The following is a 21477-nucleotide window of genomic DNA, read 5'->3' as shown; positions in this document are numbered from 1 at the left end:
TTGTTCTCCAGTCTTTTGGAGGTTCCTGGAATGATATTCTGTTTCATATTATCATTTTCTCGCAAAACATAGTAGTTGGTTTCTTAACAATATGTGCATACTCTTTCATCATTGCTTACTAGGTCCTCAAAGACGATAAGGAGACTCGTACCAAAATGCACGAGGCTGTGAGGGCGTTCTCATCCAAACTTGAGAGCAGTACAATCGAGGTCGACGGCCAGAAGATGATCCAAGTTTCTTTTGCCACACAGGAAGGTATGTTTAGTAGTGCACCCATTTATAAACCCACCATTTATTCCGAAATTTGAAGTTTTCTTCTAGCAAACATTGTTCATATTTGTAGCAGAATTCCTGTAGTATTTTGGTATTTTCACACCTCTTACTGCAACATTAAAACATTTCTTTTCAATGGAGATATACAACTTAAAAACATCATTATCTTATTTTTGTTGTCAGGTAGAAAAAGAAAAAATGCAGGATGGCCGAAGAAAAGACCTGAATACTGCAAGTTTGCGCTGTACAAAGAAAACAAAGACATCAATGATGTTATAAATATCATATGCAAATACTTAAAGTAAGTGAACAACTAAATAGAAAGTTTATTTAATATCACCCATTATTACATCTATCTCTGCCATTTGATTGGTTAATCATGTATCATGTGCAGTTCAATATTACTTTTAATGAATGGTAATGTTGAAACATACTATTGAACAATGTATGTTTTGTATTCTTTTTTTATTCATTTGAGATATCCAGAAGAGATGTCATCTGAGTGTGCCAGTGTATCTTCTGTTTTGAACTGTCTAGGCCATTTTAAACATTTGTATATAATGTACAAATACTTGGTGTTTGCATCATTATGATAATGCTTTTCTATATTAATATTTGTAATTCAGGATGAGCACACACTTATTTTCCTTTGCTGGCAGTAAAGACAAGAGAGCCATCACAGTTCAAGAAGTTACTGTAAAAAAGTAAGTAGTCTTTGTAGTCCAGACTGCAGGTTTGTATCAGAGATGAGTGTGCTGTTTCATCTTTGCATATTTATAATTATTTATTGGACGTCTGATAAATGGTATTTCCTACCAAAGATGTATCATATTGGTATTTATTTTTGGAATTTAATATTTGCATTCCTTTTTCCATTTTCAGAATTCCCCCTCCCAATTATATCTAATTAAAAACGAAACCTTAAACACAATGTATTCCATTCAAAATGTTTATTACAATATTAATATTGTTTACAACTGTACACATATTTCAATTTTTTTTACCCCACATCCCGTATATGAAATTTGCGATTTTCTAAAATTTTGTAGTATGAATGGATTAAACTTTAACCTTATTATATTCTATTTCTCATGGAACAATTAGGTTTCAGGAAATTCTATTGTAGGTTAAGATCAAGGTAATACAAGGGACATTTAATAGGTCATTGCCCGTTTCTGTCACCTTAAAACATATTGTCTGATGATGTATGGAAAAGATGCTTTAATAATAGTAATTATGCAAAGCATATGTTTGACCTACTATTGATTAATTTTTACCAATCAAAGGCAGCTGAGAGGCTACTTAGTCACGTTTAAAGATGTGTCTACACTATCAAAGTACTGTTAGTTTACCACAAAAAGTGTGATGTGCCCAAATATGGTAGTGATATGACATCATCATGTCCATATATGGGCACATCACATTTTTTTTGTCACATAAAGTTTGAAAGCTTTTTTGTAAAGATTCCTGTAGTTATTTTATAGAATGTCATTCATTTATAGAGTGTGTATGTTTAATTACCCTGGTATTATACTGACCAATCATAGTAATCAAACAGCGCCCAGCTATACTTGAAAAAATCGTGTAATAAATCGGAGATCAAACTATGTTACAAATTGTTACAAGTTTCTTCTTTTCATTTTAAAACCATAGCCAACGGCAAAACAAAACAGTGTTAATATAGTAGAACCCCTCCTTTGAGATTGCTATTCCTAGGACACGACTATTAAGGGAGACATGGCTATTAATGAGAACACGCCTATTAAGGAGACACACCTATTAAGGGGACATGCCTATTAAGGGACACACCTATTAAGGAGACACACCTATTAAGGGGACACGCCTATTAAGAGGACACTTTTCTATGGTGGTTTGGGTATCTTTCCTAGTATTCTATATTAATATAGAAATTTAAAATTTTCTTTCATTAAATTTATTTAATTTATTGCAATTAATATATAATGCAATTAAATTGTAAATATCATTTATTTATTCTTTGTTAATGAAGGACATGTCATGATAGATATAGTAGCGTTTTAATTTGATTATAACTATTATTTCAACATAATTGTCAATAGGCAGGAAATAAGCATGTAGATAAAATAGAAAGTTGTCCCAGACGTGACGTGGATTACCATACGACCAGGTCTACGTGTGAAACGGTGTAGCACACATGGCGGGGAGATGACTCTCATAATTCTTATAGCAAGTCTTTTAATCGTGAAACAATTTTTGGATCTTTGTCAGACTTCTTGTCTTATGAGAGGCAAAAAAGTGCTTTATAATAATTCATTAGGGAGCTTTTCCCACGGTTTCTTGAATCTCATTTTTTTTGTTTTTGTGTACTGTATCTTTAAGGATTTGTATGGTCTACGTGAGAGACCATGGTAGTTTTCTTTCTGTTGTCTTTTGTGTCTGTATGGTCACATTTTGCCATTCAGTACAAAATACAAATAGCTTTGTTTAGAGGCAATAGAAAAAAACTGCTTTAATAATTTTCCTGAATCTCATTTTTTTGTTTTTGTCTACTCTATCTTTAAGGACTCGCATGGTCTACGTGAGAGACCCTGGTAGTTTTCTATCTGTCTATCTATTTTGTCTGTATGCTCACATTTTATGGAACGGTCTGCGTCATTCAGTACAAAATACATATAGCTTTGTTTACAGGCAATATAAAAAAAATCTGCTTTATAATTCACCAGAGAGCTATTCTCATGGTTTCTTGAATCTTTTTTTTTTTCTACTGTGTCTTTAAGGACTCACATGGTCTGGTGTTGTGTCTTTTTTGTCTATATGCTCACGTTTTGTTGAGTGGCCTGCGTCATTCAGTACACAAAATATGGGAACTACATATAGTTTTGTTTTCATTTTATTTTTGTATTTTGAATCAAATTGCATACCGTTATGGGCCTCATAATAGACTAAGTCTGAGAACAATATAGTTATGATTTAGGCTGTTCAATAAAGTTTCTTTTAAAATTGTATTTTTATCAAAAGTCCAACTACACTTCACTCCTATTGCACAGCACTATATGGGCTATATTATAGACAATGGAACAACATATACTGTACAGTAGTTCCATTTTTTAAAGCTGTTATCTTAATTATAAAATAGAGCTAAAAATAAACTATCCAAAACAATGATATTCCTGTTGTAAATCTATTTACAATTACCAGAAATTAATAAATGGGATTCCTAAAGGTCACTCCTACTCGAGGATTTTAAACGACAAGTTTGCTGCTCAGAACGCGGTTGAGTCACGCAGGATACACAACTCTGACATAGGAAGCTTCAGCCAATCTGCCATCCTAAATATTTCGCTGAAAGACTTCGTTTAAAATGATAGGTTGAAAAGTTACCTGTGAAAATATTCTTTTAATTTGCAAATTTTTGGTTGTCGGAAAAATTATACGTTTGGAGAATATATGAAATGAGAAATGAAATTTTATAAAGGAATAAGAGTGAGTCATTATAATGAATTTTGTAAAACAGAATCAATTATACAGTTTATTGCATAGTGTAGAATATAAGTTTAGCTGAACCCTATAATAGTTGTAGTTTTTTGAGAAAAAAACTGTTTTAAAAAGGAATACATAGTGAGTCATTATCATGCGTTTTATGATACAAACAAATGTAAAAGTAAGTCAATATAAGTTTCATGAAATAATTTGAGCTGCCATTGTTAGCTGTTAAAATATGACTAATAGGGGGTTTGATGGGCCAAGTGAGGTTCTTTTAAGAATAGAGGTTTTTCAAAACCATAAATCATTCTTTTCATAGTAAACATTATAGTATTTTTTAACAGATTTCTTTTTTTAATTATTTGTAAATTCAATTAATTGATTTATAATTTCTTTAATTGAAAATAATACCTGTCCAAATTAAAGATTCTCTTGTTAAAATTAATTTATATTTTTCTCTTTACGTTCAGAATATTAAATTTAACATGATCCTAATATGATTAATTTTAACTTTATTTATTTTAATACATCAGGGACAGCATATCCGTACCAGTTGTTTAATAATTTTCTATTTTTGTCGGACAACTGAATTATATTAACAGTTAATAATTATTTAACGGAAAGAACAGAGGACATTGGGTAAATTTAAGCAATGAAATATTACCAACCTTTCATTTTCATGACAAGCCACTACAGAGCTGTCAAGACGAAAAGTCATTCTGTGTACTAGAAGCAATATGAGCATACACCGAATGACTTTTAGACTCAATAGCTGCATATTCGCATTGACATGACTACTGTACACACAGCTACACAGCTTTTTTTTTACACAGAAATTCATTCTGTGTACCATAAGCAATATAAGCATGTATAGAATGACATTTAGACTCACTAGCTGCATAGTCAATATGCTATCGAAAGATTATGCAATTTGCTATAACCTACGAACTAGTTACAGTAACTGACTGTGTGCAGGCAGAGACTTAGGAGATGCTCCCATGATTGATTACTCAATTAGTCATTAAGTCCAGCGAGTGAGTAGGTCAATTCTCCTGAAACAGGAAATTCAGAAATATGACTTTCCCAACTCCCAAATCCTTGCCTTCTGTGGATGTAAAGCTCTGTCTACACTATCAAACTAGTTTGACTAAAAAAGTGTTATGTGCCTAAATATGGTAATGATATGCCCAAATATGGTAGTGATATGATATCATCCATATATGGGCACCTCACATTTTGTTGTCACATAAAGTTTGATGTCAATATTCAGCTATAGTTATAAATACAAAACAAATTGAAACTATAACAACTTTTAAAAGTCTCATGTTGCATATTGCACATTTATTTACTTTAATTCATTCAGGAAACCATTCAATAAATTATTCATAAAAATTACTTGTTCTTGATTCACTTCCTGTTCCAAATAATTGACCTCATTTGCATATTTGCCTCTCTTTATAAGAAATGCAATGCGAATGATGAAATAAATTTTATACATTATTTACTTAAAAGATTTTTTTTGCAATATTTAAAAAAAGAAAAAAACAAATTTATATACATTATTTAAAATTTTAAGTATTTTGCATATAAGAAAATTAGTTAAAGTTTAAAAGAATTTATAGAAATATAATAACTTTATTTATACCAAAACATTATAAGATAAAAAATCCTTAGAGTGTTTGCCATTTTTGCATATACAGTGGTATAATTTGCCTATTCAAATTTATCAGCAAATTAGTGGCTTTGCATTAAAAATTAGTATACAGTATATAATCAATATATAAATGTTATACTGTTTTCACTCAATATATACATTATGTTAGTTATATATGTATAATATAGTATATTCAATATACTATTTTATGTATTTACTATTATTAAATTGTGTCAAAAATATATACAATATACATTTATTGTTTTTATATAATTATGTATATTAAATATACTATACAGCAATTACATATTTTATTTTTTAAATTGTCAACAATTATATAGTTTAAATTTTTGTTATATTAGTGTATATTCAATATACTGCATAGTAATTATATATTTATATAAATACATTTAATCATGTGATGTTTTTCAACCAATATAGGTTATGGTGTTTTTTTTTCATAATATAGTGGATAGTCAATATAATGCACAGCAATTTAGATATTGTGTATAAAGTTTTTCTAGTTGTATCTTAATATAGAAATTACTATATCAGAATTCTTTTTGCAATTATACAGTTACACATTCCTTGCCATAAACAGGAAAGATTCTACAAATAAAGGGTCAAGCTTTTTGTTTGCGACGACCTACAGATTGATGTCGGTCGTCACCTGAAGCTAGAAATCAGGACTGTGTCGATGAATAGAGAGAGGAAGCGCATCCTGACTTTTCCTGCATGGACATGGTGAATTAACATGACCTAAGTGGTTCCTAGGTTGGTCAAATCGAAAGCACCATAATATCTGAATTTTAAATGATTGATTTATTATTCCAAGTCTGACTGTATCTGCAACAGCCTCTTCTTTGGTTTAGGTTTGATAGCTTTCTGAGGTGCAGGAGGTGCAGCACTCGGGTTTAAGTACATCATGGACGGTATCTGTGGGTTCATATCCAACAACATAACGCTGTCATTACTGTGTGAATAGTAAATGGTTTCAGGCCTGACTGGTTCACGAGCTGGCTTAGCAGCTCCTCTGCCTTTCTTTTGTAGCCCTTTCTTCAGGTTGTCTGTTCTTTGTTGCATGGTCTCTACAGGCTTGTTCTTCTTATGATTGTATCTATAATAACCCGCTGATGCTACAATTGCGATCAACAGTCCAAGTCCACCGAGAGATACTGTTAAAATTGAGATATTATCCTGGGATTTTGTCTTGTCTGATTTATTCGTGTGAGCTAAAATGCAATTATCGTCACCAAGATCGCTTTCACCACCGGTGTTATAAGCAACAACACAAATACGATATGTTGCTTCAGTTTCCAACTGATGCAGTGTAAATGATTTGACATCTGGGTCAAGGGGCATGCTCACTTCAATTGGTTGATCACCTCCCATTTTTCGATATAGTACTTTATATCCTGAAAGATCACCATGTATTTCTCCTTCATGCCATTTTATCTGTATGTAGTTGCTGTGTGTATTGGATATCTGTACTGCTTTTGGTCGGCCTGGAAGACGTACCTCACAGTATCGTCCACCCCACAACTGTGTACAAGCGCACTTAGCCATGAGAACCACTGGTTCAGCAACTGCTACCGGAATAACTGTTTTGCTTGTTACCTTTGGTTTCTGATGGTCACTATCTTCAATGCCATCAGCAGGTATTTCTGTGCATTTACCTCCATGGAGACAAGGGCTTGGTGTACAAGGATGTGGATCGTATGCCATTGGTGTTGTATAAGGAAACTTTGTTGGTTGTAGGTGGGGGACCCTGCTAGGTAAAACGTTCCCTGTGCCTGGGTTTATTATACCTGGATAACCAGGTACTGGAAGTACAGGATTCCCACCATTTCCAGGATTTATACCTGGATAACCAGGTACACCATTTCCAGGATATACTGGGTAACCACCATTAGGCCCTATTGGTCTATTTGGACCACCAAATCCTCCTCCTGGTCTGCCAGGTAATCCTACTCCTGGTGTACCAGCACCAGGTGTTCCAGCTCCAGGTGTCCCTGCACCAGGTATTCCAGCTCCAGGTGTCCCGACACCAGGTGTTCCAGCTCCAGGTGTCCCAAAACCAGGTGTCCCAAAATTAGGTGTCCAAAAACCAGGTGTCCCAAAATTAGGTGTCCAAACACCAGGTGTCCCAGCTCCAGGTGTTCCTACTCCAGGTGTTCCTGCTCCAGGTGTTCCTGCTCCAGGTACTCCTGCTCCAGGTGTCCCAACTCCAGGTGTCCCAACTCCAGGAGTTCCACCACCAGGTATCCAACCACCAGCTCCAGGTATTCCTACACCAGGTGTCCCAGCACCAGGTACTTCAGCTCCCGGTGTCCCGGCCCCAGGTATTCCAGCTCCTGGTGTCCCGGCCCCAGGTATTCCAGCTCCTGGTGTCCCGGCCCCAGGTATTCCAGCTCCTGGTGTCCCGGCCCCAGGTATTCCAGCACCAGGTACCCAGGCTCCAGGTATTCCTACACCAGGTGTGCCAGCTCCAGGTATTCCTACACCCGGTGTACCGGCACCAGGTGTCCCAGCTCCAGGTATCTCACCACCGGGTGTCCCAGCTCCAGGTATCCCACCACCAGGTGTCCCACCAGGTATCCCAGCTCCAGGATTACCACCACCAGGTGTCCCAGCTCCAGGTATCCCACCACCAGGTATCCCACCACTAGGTGTCCCAGCTCCAGGTGTTCCAGCTCCAGGAGTACCACCACCAGGTGTTCCAGCTCCAGGAGTACCACCACCAGGTGTCCCAGCTCCAGGAGTACCACCAGTTCCAGTTGTTCCTGCACCTGTAATAAAACATGCACAATTTATTGATTTTATTTACTTTAAATGGTATTAACGAATCATCTGAGAAGGCAACATTTTGACATTCGAACTGATCCTTTCCTTAAATAGGCCTAATTACATTAGGCCTAATCTTATTTTCTACATTATTTTACCTGGTGCAACGACTCCTCCAGTTGGTACAAAATCCACAACTAATATATTGTATGTAATCGATTTAATGCCTTTTGAATTGGTTGCTGTACATGTATATTTCCCAGAATCAGTATAACCCGCATTTTGTATAACGAGTGTTCCATCTGTTAGAGCTGTAATGTGCTGCATTGCGATAACAAACGCTGTTGTAGGCGTTTTCCCAACAGTGATCTTTCTATTCAAAGGAATCGTCCACACCTGTTCAGCTACTACACGTTCCTGTAGATCGCATGGTAACTTAGAATGTGTACCGACTTTGATGTATATTTGCTGAGCTTTCGGTTGTGATGTGATTGAAGGAGGAATACAGACAAACGGAGTACCGGAAACTGTGTTCATCACAGTTGTTATCGGATTATGAGCATATATTGAGGGCGATCCACAAACGGTTTGCGTTAATGAGAATATCTTATTTTTATTGTTATTAATCCAACGAGTAAACGGTAGTATGGTACAGTCGCAGTTTATAGGATTGTTCGAGATGTCGAATCTTGCGAGCGACATCAACCCGCTTAGAGCGCCGTCTTGCACAAAGGTTATACTGTTATGATCAACTTCTAAACTTCTTAAATTCCTAAGGAAGTTAAACATGAATGCTGGAAGGCTTGGAATCTTGTTATTGTCCAAACGTAGGTTTGTCAGTGTTTCCATGTTTCTGAATGCAAACACAGACAATTCACGGATTTTATTATACTGAAGATGCAGCGTTTCTATAGCAATTAGTTGACATTCTGCGAACATGCTTCCATCAACGAATGTAAGTCGGTTATCAGAAAAGTCTATGGAACGGAGTTTGGACAATCCAAAAAGTGCTCTTTGTTCAACCGTGCTAATTCCACATTTCGGTAATGACAGCTGCTCAAGAAGACGATTATCTTTGAAAATATTATTTGATAAAGTGTTTATGCTGCTATCTGTAATTTTTAGTGTTTTTAAATGAGGAAGTCCGTAAAAAGTTGTTGCGTCGATACCCGTAAGGTGACTCAGAGTTATCGTTTCTAGATTTGGAAGATTGCTGAAAATGCCAGGGGGTAAAGTTCCGATAGCGGTATTCTTTGAAAGATCAATCGTCCGAAGATTGTTGAGTCCTCGGAACATAGCAGTTGAGTGAGGAATAGTACGTAACATATTCTCCTGAAGGTTGATTTCTCGTAATCTTGACATTCCCACAAAGAGTCCGCTTGGTAGCGTCGTCAATTGGTTCCTTTGTAAATCAAGACTGCGAATATTCCCAGCCATACGGAAGGTGTTGACATGGAAGTTTGTGATCTGGTTGTCACTCAGTGCAAGATAATCAAGGCTCCGCAAGTTGCGGAAGAGATTTGCCGGGATCGACTGTATCTTATTCGCATTCAAATAAATATTACTCAATTCTGGATTTCGCAGGAACACTGTCCCTTCAATTTTTGATATTTGATTATCATGTAAATTTAAAAACTGCAAACTATCTAATCCGACAAATGGATTGTTTTCAAGTGATGTGATTTGGTTTTGGTATAACTGCAGAACCTGTAATGTACGCAGACTACTAACCGCATACGGAATCTCAGTCAATTTGTTACCAGCAAGCGTCAAATCGGTCATATCCTCTTGCCTGCGAAACACTGCATCTTCCAACGTTTGTATCGAATTCCAACCAAGATTAATCAACTCTAAATTACGGTTATAATCAAACACTCCCTCTTTGATAAATTGAAAATTATTATACGATAAATCAAGATATTTAAGGTCAAAAACTGAACGAAATGCTTGGCCTATACTACGAATTCTGTTATTGTTCAAAAGAAGAATGTTGGTTTCAGGAGGTAGGTTACGCGGGATGAAGTTGAGTCCTTTATTGGCACAGTCCACTTTTTGGTACACACCTTGACGTAATGGGTACAAGTAATCGTTGGTGATGGTACAAATACACCTTGCGGGGCAATCTACCCCTCTTGGCCACATTGGTAACGCTCCAACCAAATCAATCAAAATCACTCCTAAGATTACACTGTTTAACGTTTTCATTTTCATTTTTATGCTACTGCTTTCAAAAGAAACTCTTAATATTTCTTGGTATTTTTGTTTCTGAAACTATTTTTTTCTCACCATATCTGTAAGAAAAAGAAAAACATATTGGAATAGATGTGTGTTTTATTCATCTTATATCGTTTTCAGTCAAGTCTTGGTACTGTGCCTCAATTTGTCCAGTATCATAGTCAAAGTCTGTAATACAGTATATCATGTGTTTCACATGTGATGCCTGTATCATAGTAAATAATGAATACCACATTTATATAGCGCCCTTTCTTGACTGTTCAAAGGCCCTTTACATATTTTTAAAAAAAGAACAGACATCACAATAAGCTAACCTTCCATGATACAGTGTGGTACACATGTGTTGCTGTATTAAGGAATTTGCCTAAGATACTGGACATATGAGATACAGCATAGGGAATCTGGTGCTATTTTAGTGTCTTCTTTGACCTTTGAACTTTAAATTCAATCAGGTGACAACTGGTATAAGAGGAAGGGTTTAGTTCCTAAAAGGAACCAAGTAATTTAGCATGATTTCCTGTGATTTAAAAGTTTGTCTTGAGACAGTTTCTCCTACTTAATATTACATCATACAGGGTTAATTCAAGACTTTTATTTAATTAGTATGTTTATAATAACTTTTCAAATGGCCTCGTAAAATGAAAACATTTGTATGTTGATCAAATTAAATTCAAAATATGAATGTTTAACCTTGAAACAACACCTTTAAAATATTTTAAATATTTCAGTTTTAATTAATTTTTATCTTCATTATACAAGGTTAATTCAAAACTTTTATTCAATAAGTTTGTTGTATTTTTTTCAACTGTTCAAATGGCCTTGTAAAATGACAACATTTGTATGATGGTGAAAATAAATTCAAATGTGAATGTTTGTTTTTAAAGATAACCTTGAAACAACCCCTTTAAAAATGTTTAATATTTCAGTTTTAATTAATTTTTATCTTCATTAAATCATTTAAAAAAGCTTTCCTTTTGAACTTGAGTTGTAAGTTAAAATGTTCTATCTTTAAATAGCTTACTTATGTCAAGTTAATCTAAAATATATCATTGTTTTTATCTAGATAACTTCAAAACAAATCCCTTAAAATATTTGTTATTTGAAATATATAAGTTAATTAATTTTTATCTTTTTTAAAATTTTAAAACAAGTTTATCTTTCCTTGTTAACTTGTAATGTTATATTTTCCTTTTAATTGAAAAGTTGCTTTTTTCAACTAAATATCAAAAATCAGTATTATCTCATCTAGATAACCTCAAAACAAATCCTTTAAAAATGTTAACTATTTGAAAAATATCATTTTTTAATTGATTTTTATCTTTTTAATATTTTAAAACATATCTGTGCTTTTCTTTTCAACTTGTCAGGAATGTTAAGATTTTCAATAATTATTTTTTAAAAGTTTGGCAATTAGGAACTAACATTTTAACAAAGAAGAAATATAATTTTATTGACACGTAAAGTTAGAAAATCCGTTTAGATAATGATATAATTGGTTAAAAGGTCATTTTTTTGTGTGGGTGGGGGCCATAGTACTATTTTTGAGAAAGACATTTGTATGTTACATGCTGTGTTTAATTTTTTTTATTGACCAAGAAAATCATTTAAAAAACTAATGCAAAACTAACTCCCAAAGACAAGGAATTGTGAATTTGCGTGTTGACCATAGGAAGTTAATGTCATGTAGTTTTTTCCTAAATTTAATTTGAATCATTAAAATTAATAAAAAACTTGAAAATTTGGCAATTTCAGTAAATAGTGTAAATTAAACATTTGTCTGTCGTTCAGATTGTCTCCCTTGACAATACATACAGTAATGTCAGCAGACAATAACATAAGTATCAAATATTCGTTTTTTTTTATTCAATTTTTTTTTTTAAACTTATTTATAACATATAAGTATAGTATTAAATGGTTTTTTTTTCATTGGGGACCACGAGGGGTGTATGTTTATATGTTATATGTTTCTAATTGATAAACTAATGAAAGCCTAGAAACTAACAATTCCTGTAGTCCACCCCACTCAATATTAATTTTGGACACAAAGTACAAATTGATGATCTCAATATAGCAACCTATCATATCGTCTATAAATAGAACTGACCTCCGTTGAAACGTACGATTGGTCGATTGTTGAAAGCAATGAATCATACAAACCTTATCTGTATTGAAGACATATTATTAAATATTAAACATACAGAAAAGGCCTCTGTTGGGATACCACTATTAAGAGAACACTAAGAAATAATCAAAGACCTGTATCACCCACTAACGTAACAATCAACCACTAATGTTATATTAACTGGGTGATTCAGGGCCAATATACAGGGGCAACACTACCCTTATTCAGGGGAGACCCCTATTATTTAATATTATATTTCTTATTTTCCTACAACCAAAGTCATAACTACAAACAGAAAAAAAATATATTTAATTTATTCATTGATTTAGATTTTATTATTCTTATTTTCACCAAGTATTATAATTTTCTAGAAGTACAATATAAAGTTTAAAAAAAAAAGAAAAAAAATGAATATTGCAGACAAACTGTAGATGTTTAAGATATATATCAGTTTTAAATAAATATAAACTTACCTTTCATATATGCAAACCTTAGATTAGTCATCAAGTTAAAACGTTTTAGTGTACACGAGTCCAAACGTACACAAGTCCACGCTTTTAGTCGTAACAAACACAAGCCTTGAAAGCCACTGTCATAATGACACACTACACAGCAACAGGCAAACCATGAACATACATTCAACCAATCAGAATCGCTCAATTCTGAACACAGCAGCACCATTAGGTCAGAGTGTAGGTGGATTCACATATTCTTATTATCCGGAAGCGCAATATGAAAGAACTTTTCACCGACATTATCTAAGCATTTTTTAGCACGTTTTTTTCAAGTTCAAATAATTGAGTTGGTATCACATGGGGGCTAATAATACATTGCATGTACATTCACAATTTTAATATTAAAATTTAAACTTTACCAGAGATAATAATACATAGGAATCATGGAACTTAATACTAACTTATAATAATAATATGATATAGCATGTTTTAAAATTGTGTTATATACAGTACATGTAGATCCCTTGTTTGAGACACACCTATTAAGGGGACACTTTTCTCTGAAACGAACTGAACACCCTTTATTCAAAGAACATTTTCCTGTGAACATATTTTTTAAACACTACGACCAACCCATATTCAAGGGACACTCCTATTAACTTTTTTTAACCTTGATTTTGTCCTCTTAAGAGTTCAGTGGCAGGCAGTGTTTTACTTATAACACCAACAGAGTAAAATAAATGTGATGAAGATGTCATGTCACTACCATATTTGAGCATATCACTACCATATTTGGGCACATCACACTTTTTTTGTCAAACTAGTTTGATAGTGTAGACATAGCTTAAGGATGCAATTTCTTAACATAAAGGTAGTAACAATTTTTGTCAATTGACTTTTTAGTTTTTTAAACAAATTTAACAACTTCCTTTTAACATCTTACAACTAATGTATTATAATGACTGATGAAGGAAGCGACCTAATGTTATTAATTAAAGGACGGATAAAGTTAGATTTAAAGTATTACAACTAAGTCACATTTCAAGTGAATACTTGCGGATTCCGTAATAAGATTAACATCAATTATTAAGGTCAAGATGTTGTGTTTTGTTGTTTTTTTTACCTTTGACCCTGTCGGTATTAATTAATAGCAAAACATTAAAAGTCTACATGCCTAGTATGGTACAGTACTTTCATTAGCTATTAATGTAAATTAGTAGAACCTCTCCTTTAAGACACCCCTATTCATAGCTTATTAAAAAGGGACACCCATCTATTAAAGGGACACCTGCATATTAAAGGGACACTTTCCCATGAAATCAACCGATTCCAAATCAGCTGTAGGTTAGGTTACTGCTAGATACATGTGATGTTGCACAGCAGTACCAAATATTCCTATGATACTTTGGAAATAGATACAGTACCGAGAATCAGCTGATAAAATGAACAAAATGGCAATATATGTTTAAACACTACGGCCAACCCCAATTCAGAGGACACACAGTTTGTTGGGTCTCAAGGATATCCTTTTAATCAGTCTGTTAATTTACCGTATGTACATCTTTTTTGTCAGTGGCATCTATAATGTTGGTGGAAGATATCTTCAGTCAAGTATTGAATTTGTTTTCCCTATATTAGATTAGACATACTGGATACTGGAGAACTCAACTCAACTTGAATTTTTGTTAGTTTATTCTTCAATATATGTTACAAAAGCAATGAAAATTGCAATCCAAGCTGCTAATTCTAAAGTTAGAACAATTCTTCTCATTATAACTGAACCAGTGTATAACGTTCACGTTTCTAGCGCGTGTGTTGAGCAGCTGATTTGGTGTGACTCACAGACTTTTAAGTAAACCCTAGTGAATAGCACCATAATCAGAGTAAAGGGCTTCAGCTTATGATTATGATCTGTTCCTAGCTGATTCAACGATCCATCAGACTATAACAATGAGTATAGGAATATAAATATAGGTGCCTGGATGTATTTCTGTGTCTGCAAGGACAAAATAAAACATTGTCTGCCGCTTGAATATTCATATTTACAGTAGAACCCTTCCTTTGAGAACACCCCTACTGAGTTTGCAGCAATATATGTTTTCCCAGGTCAACTATATATTCAAAAGAGACACTTTGTTGGGGCCTGGTGATGAGGGAGTTGGGAGGTTTAATAAGGATAGCAAATGCCTTCTTCCTTGCTCCTATAGAAAATTTGTTGATTAAAGAAGATATGAAGAATTGTTTTACAACTGGATTTATTGTTTTGTGACAGAAGTATGGTCTCTGTACTAACTCTCACTCTCTGTCATATATTATTTTGTAATTTGTAATTTCTTTATTTCAGACATAAATTGTACATATTTCATACAGTATTCATATATATTCTATCTCTATTTAAGTACTCTTGCACTAAATGAAGGGCTAGTGTTGCCCGAAAGCTCTCCACGTTTATCTGGCTGTTCTAATTTATCATTTTGATTTAACGTTTTACTTATTTTATTTTGTATCAAGATCAAGCCACTGACACCCACAGTGTTGTCATTTTTTCAGTAATTTGCCCTAGGATTAATATATACTAGTAAATAAATCAATGTTTAAAAAGAAAAAAAAAGACAGCTACCTCCTTCCATTTCCAGTATAAGAAGGAATATAAAAGTTATTGTTTGTTTTTAAAAATCATTTGTTCTATGTGTATTTTACAGGGTGTTTGCTACAAGACTTAGCCAGTTGAATAAAGTTCTTCGTGGTATTAAGTTAGGAAACTTCAGGTGAGTGCTTATCATCACTTATTCACACTTTTCTAAAAATCAATTATAATTATGTTAATTGTGATAGGAAAGAATACATCATTTCAAACACACCATCACTTTCACAATTTATTGCCATATCATGACCTTAATTATATTAATATCAAAAGTTTTTGCCAAGAATCTTTCATAAATTTGCATTGTTATCAACATGGAGGAATTAGTCTACTGATTTCTCCTCGTTATCACTGTGTTGACCCCACCCTGATCTCATCACTAAATCTATTTCCATGTCATGACCTCAATCATATTAATATCAAAATATTTTGCCAAAACCCCATCATAAATTTGCATTTTTAACAATGTGTTAAGCTCTGTCTACACTATCAAACTTTATGTGACAACAAAAATGTGATGTGCCCATTTATGGACATGATAATGTCATATCACTCCCATATTTAGGTATATCACTGCCATATTTGGGCACATCAAACTTTGATAGTGTAGACAGAGCTTTAGATTATTGCATATCACCCCACCCTAAATCACCAAATCTATTTCCATACCATCACCTCAAACATATTGATATCAACAGATTTTGCCAAAACACCCCACCCAAGATAATCCTATTGTCCAGAAGCTATTTCCTCAATCAAATGTTTGCCCAAATCCTTGCATTTTATTGTCAGTGTTTAATGTGTAAAGCCTATCTTATCCTATTAACCCCACCCTAGATTTTATCACTAAAATTAATTGATATCCATGTTTTGCCAAGAATTCTGCATTGTCAATGTTGTCAATGTTATTAATGTATAATTCCTGTAAACTCCACCCTAGATCGTATCACGAAGATAAACTACTGAGCATAAATAGTTTCCTGATCTTTCTTGAGTCATTCAATTTATTTTAGAATAAAAAACAAGGAAAAAAAATGTTTCTCATTTGTATGTTTGTTCTCGGGTGCCACCTGTAATCTAATTCCTATTTACTTGATAGATTTTATTTGTAGGGGTGTACCTGAGTGTTTAAAACCCCTCGTTTATACAATATAATATATTGTATTCTTAAGTCAAGCTGTAATGTGACAACAAAATGTGATGTGCCCATATATGGACACGATGATGTCATATCACTACCATATTTGGGCATGTCAATAACATATTTAGGCACATCATACATTTTTTGTCAAACTAGTTTAGACAGCTTTATAATAGGCATCTAAAACAAGTCTGTACATTCATGCTAACATATACAGCAGTTCTTCATTCATGTTTGAACTTTTATAATATAATAATTGTTCAAAATTAATTCATACTATCTGTCATTTCTGTTTCATCAGTTACGTCAAGACACCGCTGTCCTTGGGTGATCTTTCTGGCAACCATTTTATAGTTGTTTTAAGGTGAGTATGTGACTGGTACAGAAATAATCCAATCGCACAAATGTTGCAGTAATTCATTCAGCGATTGATGATTATTTAAAACATCTTGAACTAATACAGGTGCTATCACGTCATCTATTTTTAGAAATGGAGTTTTTAATGAAGTTTTAAACAATTTTGAAAACTATACCTGCATTCAGAAGTGTCAATCCACACTATACATCTGCGAGTGGTCCTACTATATTTTTCCAAAATCATATATATTTACATCTTGCTTTAATCATTTCCATGGTCGTTCAATTTTCTATTTACTATTCGTTTTCCTTTTTCCAATTATGTTATGGTATATGATGATTGAAACTAGTAAAAGGTATTTTCAGGGGCGCAACATTTTTTAGAAGGGGGCTGTGGGTCATCATTAAGAGTCAAAAGGCTAATCTTGACCCCCTGAATACCTACTTGCCACACCTTTTTTACCATATATCCAACAAACTACCATTGTCAATGAAATCATGTATCAATTTTCTTGCCTCTTTTTTCATGTCATTTTTTCTATACAAAATAATATTAATAGTTTCAACAATTTAACACCCTGGTACTAGCTTTCACAGATGACAGCTTGTGTGGGCTCAATATTGAATTATCGCATGATTGCTCCGATTTCCTTCCCATTTTTTTGTCAAAATTGAATCAGTTGAAACAAATTTAGGGTTCATTGGATAAGGCATTCTTCTCTGAACCGGATCTTGAGAGTTTTTAGATTTACCGTAAAACATTAAAATGATTTTACATTTTTTTCATAAACGTAGTAGCAATAAGTATACTATGTGACTAAACAAAAATATTATGTTTTAGGCTTTAGTATGAGTGATCCAATTGGCCATTTAAAATTGGCCATGTAAGTTGTAAAGCCTGCCAAATCGCATACATGAGGTTCAAGGATAGTAACTATATATTTCTGATCGTTTCAAACAGACAATATGTACTCCATACAACCATTGTAAATTTTAAAAAAATTGTTTCCCTCCATTGAATTAAACATTTTGAAGTTAAATGTTTTTGTATTTTTTACAAGAGTGCCTCAACTGACAAATATTTGCGTGTACTACAATACCATATCAAAGTACGTACAAATATAATTCCATACTCCAGTATAATGTCAATTTTTAGGCTAAATATTGACACAAGACATAGGTAAATCTATTTTAATAATCTGAGTGTAATCCCACCTCTCTAATGTTTTCCAAGTTTCGTACTTATACCCTCAGATCAAACTTGATTATATATGTTATACTAATACTTCTATAGTATAAAATAATTTTGTGTTATATTGAGAGGGAAAAGATATATTAATTGAATTAGCCAATCAATGAATTTTTACATGTAATTAATTAATTAAATAATTAATTAATTAACCAATCTGTTGCAAGATTTGTAAACTTTCCCCTTGCGTCATTATCAACCCCACCCCCAACTATCCGCTTCATCCACAGTCTTGTTCTTAACATCGATGTAAGATGTAGATATAAAGTACATAATTGACCATAATCCGAAATGTTCATTAATATTTTCCCCTTTGTAATTTGAATATTTCAGTTTTACTTTCATTTTTGAAATTCCTTTCATTTTTCAATATTATAAATTTTCATCTGATTTTTTAGAAATATTAAAATTAAATTATTTATTTATTGAAATGGTATTTTAGTATGATTTTATTGGGTTAAAATTATATTAAAGAATAAGTTTGATATTTCAAAGGTGAAAGGACCATAAATAGTGTCTATGTATAAAAGCACTGTCTACACTATCAAACTTTATGTGACAAAAAAATATGATTTGCCCATATATGGACATGATGATGTCATGTCACTACCATATTAGGGCATATCAATACTATATTTGGACACATCACACTTTTTTTTGTCTAACTAGACAGGGCCTAAGTTTGTACTCCATCCATTTCCATATTGTTAATGATTTTTAGTTTTTTTTTACACACTGTGTATATTTAATACAAAATTGTGTAATTGAAAACTTATTTTTTATACTGTTTTATAGATTAGGAATGCGTGCGAGTATGTGTATAAAGTTGATAAAAGATATACTGTATATATATTTAAATTATATGTATTATAATCAAATTATCTTCTGAATGGTCAAGAGCTTTAAAAACCAGGTCAGGAGCATAGCTTTCTGATTGGCTAAACTATGACAATGACATTGTTAGGGATAATGTCACTGCACAGTGACATTATAGTGACAACTACCATAATGACATTGTATGTTAGTGACAAAATCATTGACCAGTGGCATTGTTAGTTACTATCATACCAAGTGACATTGTTAATGACAATATAATTTCACAGTGACAGTATTAGTTGCAATATTACACAATGACATTCTCATAAACACAGTGACATTGCTAATGATAATATTGCATAGCATTATCATCCTTACAGAATTACCAATTGGAAATTAGTTTTCTATTTTAATATAAAGTTTCATTACTTATTCCAGCATTGTTCATGCTTGTATGTTTTTTTTCCCGCAAATTGTCAAAGTGATATATAAATCAAATGGTTTCAGGGACAGAGAGATCCCTTAATTAGACGATTACAGAGATAAGTTTATACATCTCTCAAACAGGATGCCTGCGGAGTATTTCATTTTATTTGAAGCGTTTTCAAACGTCAAATCATTATTCACAGGATGATCCATTCATGATTGACTCATTTCAACATGAATCGCTTTCAGACTGGTTCAGGTTAATCGGGTCAGACGTTGACTACACTTTAAAGTGTGAACGTACATAGCGGATTTTCTTGGTTTAAAGAGCTATGGACAAAAATTTAGTTCTCTAGGGAGATTATTCTCAGACTATCTCTGATGAAAATCTGCTGCGATTGATTGGTCGACAGGAAAATAACCGTGGGAAACACAGTCATTGATTTGAACATACTTTTTCAATGTTATACATAGTGAGTGAGATGAACACATGACCTTTCTGTGACCTTTATTCTTATTGGTTCCTTCGTCATTTAGTTGAGACTTTAAGTTGATATTTCTGTCAGGGAAATATACTTAAGTAATTTTAACAAATTGGAAAAGAGTAGGGATCATGTTTTCGGGTTTGGTGCTGAGGTCTGCCTATGTCGATATTTAATTTTTCAGGTTATTGTAAATATGTGTTGACTAAATACATATTATTTTATGTTTAGGCACCTATTTTTCCATATGCTGTGCTTTCAGAGGCTATCATCACAATGAGAACCATCCCAGTAAACCAATCATTCTGTGTTTCATAATGCGTCACCTCACCCTCATCATCACCTGTTGTGTAAAATTAATAATTTAGAGAATGGATTATAATTTGATAGACATGGTATTAGTTTAAATACTCAATCTGTATAATAAGATACAGATGAGACATTCTACAACCTTAATGTCATCTTTACTCATCATCTACTAAACAAAATATAGAGCTTTTTACACTTTTAATGGTTTTTCAACAAATTTTTGAAATAAAGAAAGGTGTTGGTTTGAGGATATCGTCATTGCCTTGTAAAGGTTTACTTACATCCTATTGAAAGAAAACCTGTTTCAAATTATTTAATTAAGAAATAATAATAAAGAATGAAATTTAAAAATGTGTTCTTATAGTATTAAAAATATGTACATGTTCCCATTTATACTCCTGAATAAAATGTCTGCATTTGTATTTTACTGTTAGAAATGTGACTGGAGAGGATGGAGCTATGAACAGTGCCATGTGTTCCCTTCGAGATGTTGGTTTTATCAACTATTTTGGCATGCAGCGGTTTGGTAACTCACTAATTGCTACACACCAGGTTGGAAGGTAAACGATGGCTCCTTGTTTTTTTGTTATAAGCCATAGGATAGGTTTTATATATTTGACTGTGCCTTATATAGATACACTTGAGCCTCTGTACCTAAGCATTATCGTGGTACTGACATAAACGGCTATGAGTGCTCACTGGCTAAACCCAGGGGCCTCAGAGAATGAGCAGCCCACTGCAATTGTACCCAGCGTTGGAGTGCTAAACCAGTGGTCTATGTCTCATGTGTTAACCACTGATAAAATAGTAGTGTAAAGGTTTCTTCAAGTTAAGTTTGAGTACATCCGCTGGGGCCTAGAGGCATTCCCACCCCTCTCTTTCTTTAAGAAAAAACCCATCCACTAGCTGTATGTAATGAAAATGTGATTAAAAAAATGTAGTTGAAAACTAAAAGTAAAAGCAACATATGTTTTTTTTTAATTCATGTTTCTTGTCAAATTGATGAATCACTTCAGGATTAAATCATGTGAAATTATTCACATTTAAATTTCAAACATGAAAGTCAGA

At 33.3% G+C, this 21477-nt stretch overlaps 2 protein-coding genes across 4 annotated transcripts in view; one reads left to right on the top strand and one right to left on the bottom strand.

Moving 5' to 3' along the window:
• LOC144855933 (pseudouridylate synthase 7 homolog) overlaps nt 1–21477 on the top strand; it is a 36370-nt gene that overhangs the window by 7241 nt on the left and 7652 nt on the right. For all 3 annotated transcript variants that reach the window (XM_078713893.1, XM_078713892.1, XM_078713894.1), the window contains exons 6-11: nt 123–255; nt 457–574; nt 900–977; nt 15688–15753; nt 17072–17134; nt 20844–20969. In XM_078713893.1, the coding sequence (XP_078570019.1) occupies nt 123–255; nt 457–574; nt 900–977; nt 15688–15753; nt 17072–17134; nt 20844–20969 (584 nt within the window). The remainder of the gene's footprint in view (nt 1–122; nt 256–456; nt 575–899; nt 978–15687; nt 15754–17071; nt 17135–20843; nt 20970–21477) is intronic.
• Nucleotides 5814–10385, bottom strand: LOC144855932 (uncharacterized). Its single transcript, XM_078713891.1, has 2 exons — nt 8332–10385; nt 5814–8178 (listed from the first exon to the last, which is right to left on the bottom strand). The coding sequence occupies exons 1-2, from the start codon at nt 10382–10384 to the stop codon at nt 6215–6217; spliced, it is 4017 nt and encodes a 1338-aa protein (XP_078570017.1). The 5' UTR covers nt 10385; the 3' UTR covers nt 5814–6214.

The sequence above is a fragment of the Antedon bifida genome, chromosome 11, assembly GCF_963402885.1.
Source record: "Antedon bifida chromosome 11, ecAntBifi1.1, whole genome shotgun sequence".
NCBI classification, from domain to species: Eukaryota; Metazoa; Echinodermata; class Crinoidea; order Comatulida; family Antedonidae; genus Antedon; species Antedon bifida.
Note: the sequence above shows the minus strand (reverse complement) of the source record. Positions and strands in the feature narration are given on the sequence as shown.

Bases quoted from the DNA above. Each gene is read 5' to 3' on its own strand.
- LOC144855932 (XM_078713891.1), bottom strand. From the start codon at position 10,384: ATGAAAATGAAAACGTTAAACAGTGTAATCTTAGGAGTGATTTTGATT. The intron at 8,179-8,331 runs GTAAAATAATGT...GTTTTATTACAG, and splicing joins TGGAGGAGTCGTTGCACCAG to GTGCAGGAACAACTGGAACT.